Source organism: Centruroides sculpturatus, unplaced genomic scaffold (assembly GCF_000671375.1).
Source record: "Centruroides sculpturatus isolate CEXI.00-Female unplaced genomic scaffold, Cexi_2.0 scaffold697, whole genome shotgun sequence".
Taxonomy (NCBI): Eukaryota; Metazoa; Arthropoda; class Arachnida; order Scorpiones; family Buthidae; genus Centruroides; species Centruroides sculpturatus.
The window spans coordinates 52,254-60,700 of NW_019385326.1; the positions used below are offsets into that span (position 1 = coordinate 52,254).

An 8,447-nucleotide genomic window follows, 5' to 3' on the forward strand; every position below is an offset into this window, starting at 1 on the left:
ATTTTTTAACATGTGGTAACTGAGTCACCCAAACGACTTCCATCATAATAAATCATAGTGCGCCTACTTTTGTGAAATTTATTTATAAATATGATTAACACAAAATTCGTCACCTAATCGAAAATAATCTAATGTCTTTATCGAAATTTTCCAGGCTGATTTCAGCCATTTATTTCGAGTTCCGAACCTCTTAAGTGCTGTGGCAAGCATTGAAATTAGTTAGAATATAATTAAATTAAATTAATCTAACGACATGTCCGAAAATTTTGAAAGGAAACTAAATTTATTTCCTGGGAGGAAGTTTAGAAATATTAATTATATATAATAAACTGATAGGAATATGACCTTTCCGGCATTCTGAATATAAAATAGTGTTAACTCATAATTGCCCTCGATACATTTACGAGCGGTGAATGACGAAACATCCTCAACGACAGGAAACGTCTACAAGAAGTCTTCTTTGTTTCCACACAGATCCTTAGATCAGTTGTAAAAATGAACCCCAGATTGATTACCTTCTTTATAATTACGTTTTGTTTATTCAGGTAAGAAATTTTTCTAGTATTATATAAATTCTTAACTTTTTGAATGGTCTTAAATACATAAAGATTTATATTTTCAGCGTGAGTCTGTCGCTAAAGTGCAGATCCTGCTCTGATGTAATCTGTGTGGATAAAACCGAAGAGGATTGCCCAGGTGTTGGAGTTACTAAATATGGTTGCAAATGTTGTAAAGTGTGTGCCCAGGTAAGAAATATATTGTGATGAAATAATATTTGTTAACTAGAGGATGAAGGAAGTAACACAAAAATATCTACACATTTTTATAGGGAATCGGCCAGGAATGCGGAGGATTATATAACATTGCTGGTATATGTGGAAGAAATCTCGTGTGCATAAGACCCCCTCTTCCGGAAGGATTCGACGAGGATATGGTAAATTATTCAGTAGGAACGTGTCAGGAGAAACCAATTGTTTAGCAGCAATACGCTGATCCAATTAATGCTAACGCAATCCTTTCCATAATCAGTAAATTGTTTGAATAAATAATTTAATTGAGTATTAATGAATAAATAAAGCTTGTATTGCAAATAAAATTGTTATGTGATGTAATTTTTAAGTTTTTCTAAATAAAAAAATAACCTTAATTTTTAGAGTAGAGATGTTGCATAAAAATTGTAACGAGTAAAATCTTCATTAAGTCCGACCTTACTTGAGATACAACACACGATCACTCTATCTCCTCACCCCTCGACCTTTAATCACCAAAATTTAATAGCATCAATACTCCGTAATACACGAACCTCCCTGCAAAATTTCAGAAATTTTCGAAGAAAGGAACAGGAATTGTTAAGCTTCAAAGTGGGTGAACAAATAAATAATTTTTATGTTCAATTGGATTTCAATCGCGTCCCCACATACACTAACATAGCGTTGTTTGTTCACAACAAAGTGGGTGAACAAATTTTATCAAACATATTTGTTGTGAACAAATTTCACAACACGCTATGTTACAACACGCTATAATATCCGTACGTACAGAAAAACCTTCAAATTTTTTGCATTTCCCGACGTTTCTAGTGCAAAAATGTAAAAATCTTCGGAAGTGGGGGAATTTTTTTTACCGATTGCCATACTTTCCCTCTGTTGTATATAACAGCCGAGAAAGTAGAATAAGTTTCTGCTCATACTTTTAGCGAAATAATTGTTTTTATCGTAGCAATAATTAGTTAAATTTAATCACCTTCTGGTTTATAAAATACGTGAAATTGTTAAACGTAATGTAGATTTAATTAATACTAATAATAACTTTGAAAATGGTCCGATAAACCAAAACGATAAAAGCAGTTATAACAAGCTCTCGCGTATTACGAATTCGATTTCCGGGAAGTTTATTTAATTATTATTATCTTAAGAATCACTACAAGTTATTATACAGGAAATATTTAAGTAAAATTATTATCAGAATATAATTTAAAATATATATATATTAAACTATTTCTTTAATTATAATTTAAATAGTGTTCTTCGAATAATATGTAGATGTACATAGTAAAATCTGTACAAAACGGGACGTTAATTAAACGGAAACCTGCCTAAATGGAAAAAGTATTCGGTACCGTGAGAGTCAGGTACACAGGTTTTCACTGTATATAAAAAGTCAAAATATATTTGCATTTAGGTTAAGTAAAATAGATAAAGAATTCGATATAGTTGAATGTATCCGCATCAAATTTGGCATGAATATTCTTCGATATTATGGAAAAAGATATTGTGAGGATCTCCCAACTTAGCCTAAGTCAGAGCAATGTATTTGCAGTTTCATTATTGTAAATACTAGGGTGAAGAAATGTATATTTTAATTATTAAGTGCATTGTTTTTATCATCCTCTCTCAGCACAACCTTAACAATCCCCATCCCCCTCAATGGCCCGAGCAATGACGGCCACACGCACAGCTACTTTGGTATAAGATACTTTCAGGAATCAACTAAACCAACATTAAGCTGTTGGTTTAGTTGTTTGATTATAGAGTTTATAGTTTATCAGTAAACTTGGCATTGTATACAGTTAATATGCCATAAATCGGGTTGTCGTCATCACTCGAGTGTGTCCCTTGGCATGTTTTATCCGTTAGTCGCAATTAGTATGTCCGTAATCGTTGTGTCATAATCTATTATTCAATTCATAGGTGGCATGTTTTGATTTATGGCGTCTCTCAAATTGGTACAAAATATTTAGTACCTATGTCCGGTATTATAATGTCGGTCCAATTATTTATTGACATGGTCACAATGCCGGGTTGCAATTTTTAATCATATTTTTAATATGTTTAACTTAAAATATGTGCTCTCCACCTCAAATTAGCAGTGGCTTGTCCCTGTACAATATACTGTCTCCACTTTCATCTATCTAAAATTGAATTCAATAGTTGAATGAATGTAGGCGTTATGTTACATTGACTTGATGTTTTCCAGTGGAATAACGTGACATAGACTGACACCACCTTTTTCCCTCAAAGAGCTCTCTTATTATGAAAAATAACGCCTTCATCTATATAAACAGTGTTAAAAATAATGCAAAACATTACTATCATACAGTGGCGTTTAATACATTTTACAAGTTGGATATTAATATTAGTTGTAGGGCTAAAAAGCTTGTAAAGCTTGCCCTGGATTCTATGGAAGAGAGCAGAAGTAATGCAAATACAGAATATATTAATCCAGCTAACTATTGATAGCAAGGGCCACGTGGAAATCCCTCTCCCACAATTTACGTAGTAGTTCTAAAGCAGTGGTTCTCAACCTTATTTTACCCATGGACCCCTTTTCTTCTTAAATTTTTATGGACCCCCATAGAAATTGCACAGAAAAAACCTTACGTTTTTTACTAATAAAAAAAAAGAAAGGAAAACGTTCCGAAATGTCAGTGTCAAGTGACATAAAGCTGATGGTATAAGATTCTCCTAACAAACCCCTGCTTTATAATCTCTCTTTAACCTTTGTCAATGAGATATATGTCCTATACATATTCAATATTTTAAATAATTTATATTTTAACCCTTATGTAAAAAATGAGTAATAAAGAAATTGACAATATATATACTGTAGAAATTTAATTCTCAGTAAAACAATTGTTCTGAAGTAGAATTACCGTATAGACAACTAAAACATCACCGTGAATCCCCAATTTGGTACTTTTTCTGTGGACACCCTTAGGGTTCCTGTGAATCCCGATTGAGAACCACTGTTCTAAAGCATTGTATCTCGGACAAATCCGATTTTACAATTTGCTAATTTGTGATACGGACATAACTATGTTCTTTACATGAGCAGAGGATACAACACATCGTGGAAGTACAGAAGCTTGAAAATCTATGCTAACTGCTGAATTGATAAATTTGCTTCTTATCCATTCAGAGAAAGTTACGATCCTTATGAACAGTACCATTTAAATAAGTTAATATTATTCGATACAAATCTGTTCCACAGATTGAAACTGATATCATCATCCCAGGAAAAACAAAAAATTTGGAAACCTTAGCAAAGAAAATTTACAGAATATAAAGGAGAAGATTTAGTGTAGTCCTGAGGAGTTTCAATGGTGTTACCTCAGAATTTTGAAAGAAAAAAAGCGCATTTCGCAAGATAAGTAAGGATATATATGAAATAATCAGATATCATCAATAGTTAATAAATAATCTGTATTGTTTTCCCTGCAGTTATATACGAGTAGGCCTATACCAAAAGAAATTATGGCGATCAATCAAAAAGTGACCCCCCCGAGATTTTTACATTTTTTGACTCAGGGGACGTCGAAAAATTAAAAAAAAATTCTGGTTATTTTCTGTACTTACGGACACGATTTTGTTCACTCTGTTTGAAGCTTAATAACTCCTGTACTTTTTGTCGTTATGAAATTTTGCAAGGCGGTTTGTGTTTTAGAGAGATTGATGCTATTAAGTTTTGGTGGTTAAAGGTCGACGGAGTGAGGAGATAGAAAGGTGTTATATGTCATATCTCGAGAGGTGTAGGAATTAATGAAGTTGTTATTCGTTATTAACATTTACACATTTTTATAAAAACCACCCCTCCAGTAAATTAAGCTGTTTTCCATTTTATAATAGTTAAAAATATTAAGTTTTTAATAATAAAATATCATAAAAGATGGCGCCACCAAAATTGCTGGGAAAGTTAAGCAACTCGATGCTGGATTTTTCTTCATATCGCCAGCAGTTGTCATTCTCAGTTATTCTGTGAAAAATATTATTTTTGTAATATTGCATTTGAAACCTTCGATTTTTGAAAGAATTAAATAAATAAATAAAATCCATTGTTAATGTCAGTGAATATATGAATGTTAAAAGATTAATTTTAATAATAAATAATCATCTTTGTTTCTCTATAATATATTATTAGAATTATTTCATCTTTATAATATAGAGACAATACAGAAAATAATATAAAATACGCATTACATTAAACATAAAGATCTTATCTGTTGAGAGCAATTTCTAGTTAATTTGTTGGGCTGGAATTTTAAAAATTTGTAAACCTATAAATTCCCATTATCTGTCTGTCTGTATTTCTTTAATTTCGAAAACGAAATTAGATAGATGACCGACACGATGCGATTGCTAAAGGAAAAATGTGATGTACAGGGGCAAGCCACTACTAATTTGAGATATTTTAAATTAAATAAATTAAAAATATGATTAAAAATTGCAGCACGGCATTGTGACCATGTAACAATAAACGATTGTTTTTTGATAGTTTTCCAAGGCTCAACTGAAGAAATCATCCTGATCATCATTGTTTGTAATTTGTACTTAGATCAGGAGGATCAAATTGCTCTTCACATAATTTATCCACACCTTCATGTATATGTGAATCTTCCACAAATTTATAAACGTTGAANTGCCGTTGAAATAAAAAAATTTGTCGGATTTGTTTACACGTTTATTGGGCTGCATTGGAACTTGCCTTGGGCCGCATGCGGCCCGGGGGCCACGGGTTGGACACCCCTGTTGTAATGCATACTGTATTGTACATACGTGTGAGATGGAATTTTTGGGCACTTCAATACCTTTCCTGGAAATACTTCTGATTACCCACTGTTCTAATTATTCACCGGTTTAGTTGTTTCTCCGAGAAAAAGAAAGGAAGGAACGCCAATACAGGTTGGTGTGACTCTTCATCCCAGTGCCTTTCCATGCCCCTCAATCTACATGTAGTTAAAACTGCGTGCAGACACCAATGTGATGGTGGTTTCTGTTGGAAGGAAAGCATGATAAATGTACTTTTATTTGAAAGTTTTTAGGCTTCTGTACAAGTGTTATATTGAGTGTTTACAGTATTCATTTTCTACCTATTGAAATCGTGTGAAATTTGATCTTCCAATTTTTTGCAAACGAGCATAATTCGTTTCAGAGTCTTACTCGTTAAGCGAAACAATTTTTCCCATAGAAATTAATCTAAAATACGATAATGCGTTCCATGCCGAAGAAATACTCAAATACCGTATTTACTTGCGTATAAGACGAAGTTTTTATTCATTTTTCATTGCTTCAAAATCATAGGTCGTCCTATACACGCAAGCGGAGGATTATTTGCGTTTTTGCAATAACTTTTATGAACCGTGTATAGTTAGTTCATGCTACCATTTTAGCAGGGTCAAGGTAAATGTCGCTTTTAAAGAGATGATCCGAAAAAAGCTGGTCATTTAGCAATTATAAACGTATTTATTTCATATTTGTTAAATTGGTATTTTTAATGAATATTTGCACATTATGAATCATTAAAAATAAACTTTTTCCGGTCATGTGCATTATAATCTTTTGGTTTTACTACGTGGGTATCAGATGCGTGGAAAACAATTCTTCAAGAGCTGAAAGCAGTCATTCAGAAAATACTACATTTTAAATTCACTCGACGGATCAGAGGACGATGCTTTGTGGAATAAAAGCGAAAAAGAGAATTGTAACGAAGCTTCGGAGGGCGAGACCCAGTAGACAAAACGTGATAGCGTTAACAAAACGTGGTTGTTTACCTCAATACGTGCATTTGACGATAATTTATTTGTGATTAAACGAAATAAAATTAAAATTGTATTAATAAATCTAATTTTTTTTTATTTTGATCTTTAAAGTCACACCTCGTCCTATATGCGAGATCGTTTTATACGCGAGTAAATGCGGCATTTTATGTATAATAGTTTATTCAAAGAAAATTATACAATGTACATTGTTAAGGAGAGTGAATCATCATCGTCTTTTCTTCTAGCACAGAATGAACCAACCTGAAATGCGAATGCGATTTCGATTTGCAGAAAAAAAAAAAACATTACAGATAATACTATGATGGAGCATGCACACAATCCGGGACTTCATCTTTCCTCTTCACTCGTTATGCGAAACGTCGCTCATTAACCGAGTCATTTTTTAAAATTTATTTTGCTTGTTAAGCGAGATTCCACTGTATTAAAGTGTGAATTTACTAAGTAAGCACAATTTTTTTTAAACTGTGCTTACTTAGCTTACATTTTACATCATTTTTTAACATGTGGTAACTGAGTCACCCAAACGACTTCCATCATAATAAATCATAGTGCGCCTACTTTTGTGAAATTTATTTATAAATATGATTAACACAAAATTCGTCACCTAATCGAAAATAATCTAATGTCTTTATCGAAATTTTCCAGGCTGATTTCAGCCATTTATTTCGAGTTCTGAACTTCTTAAGTGCTGTGGCAAGCATTGAAATTAGTTAGAATATAATTAAATTAAATTAATCTAACGACATGTCCGAAAATTTTGAAAGGAAACTAAATTTATTTCCTGGGAGGAAGTTTAGAAATATTAATTATATATAATAAACTGATAGGAATATGACCTTTCCGGCATTCTGAATATAAAATAGTGTTAACTCATAATTGCCCTCGATACATTTACGAGCGGTGAATGACGAAACATCCTCAACGACAGGAAACGTCTACAAGAAGTCTTCTTTGTTTCCACACAGATCCTTAGATCAGTTGTAAAAATGAACCCCAGATTGATTACCTTCTTTATAATTACGTTTTGTTTATTCAGGTAAGAAATTTTTCTAGTATTATATAAATTCTTAACTTTTTGAATGGTCTTAAATACATAAAGATTTATATTTTCAGCGTGAGTCTGTCGCTAAAGTGCAGATCCTGCTCTGATGTAATCTGTGTGGATAAAACCGAAGAGGATTGCCCAGGTGTTGGAGTTACTAAATATGGTTGCAAATGTTGTAAAGTGTGTGCCCAGGTAAGAAATATATTGTGATGAAATAATATTTGTTAACTAGAGGATGAAGGAAGTAACACAAAAATATCTACACATTTTTATAGGGAATCGGCCAGGAATGCGGAGGATTATATAACATTGCTGGTATATGTGGAAGAAATCTCGTGTGCATAAGACCCCCTCTTCCGGAAGGATTCGACGAGGATATGGTAAATTATTCAGTAGGAACGTGTCAGGAGAAACCAATTGTTTAGCAGCAATACGCTGATCCAATTAATGCTAACGCAATCCTTTCCATAATCAGTAAATTGTTTGAATAAATAATTTAATTGAGTATTAATGAATAAATAAAGCTTGTATTGCAAATAAAATTGTTATGTGATGTAATTTTTAAGTTTTTCTAAATAAAAAAATAACCTTAATTTTTAGAGTAGAGATGTTGCATAAAAATTGTAACGAGTAAAATCTTCATTAAGTCCGACCTTACTTGAGATACAACACACGATCACTCTATCTCCTCACCCCTCGACCTTTAATCACCAAAATTTAATAGCATCAATACTCCGTAATACACGAACCTCCCTGCAAAATTTCAGAAATTTTCGAAGAAAGGAACAGGAATTGTTAAGCTTCAAAGTGGGTGAACAAATAAATAATTTTTATGTTCAATTGTTT

The 8,447-nt window shown here is 32.4% G+C and overlaps 2 protein-coding genes across 2 annotated transcripts; both read left to right on the plus strand.

The window, feature by feature from the left end:
- The first annotated feature begins 384 nt into the window (after window positions 1–384).
- LOC111637690 (single insulin-like growth factor-binding domain protein-2) lies at window positions 385–1,096 on the plus strand. Its single transcript, XM_023383261.1, has 3 exons — window positions 385–545; window positions 623–746; window positions 830–1,096. Exons 1-3 carry the CDS (start codon window positions 496–498, stop codon window positions 977–979), a joined length of 324 nt encoding a protein of 107 aa, XP_023239029.1. The 5' UTR covers window positions 385–495; the 3' UTR covers window positions 980–1,096.
- A 6,335-nt stretch (window positions 1,097–7,431) lies between these two features.
- Window positions 7,432–8,143, plus strand: LOC111637691 (single insulin-like growth factor-binding domain protein-2). Its single transcript, XM_023383263.1, has 3 exons — window positions 7,432–7,592; window positions 7,670–7,793; window positions 7,877–8,143. Exons 1-3 carry the CDS (start codon window positions 7,543–7,545, stop codon window positions 8,024–8,026), a joined length of 324 nt encoding a protein of 107 aa, XP_023239031.1. The 5' UTR covers window positions 7,432–7,542; the 3' UTR covers window positions 8,027–8,143.
- Window positions 8,144–8,447: the final 304 nt, after the last annotated feature.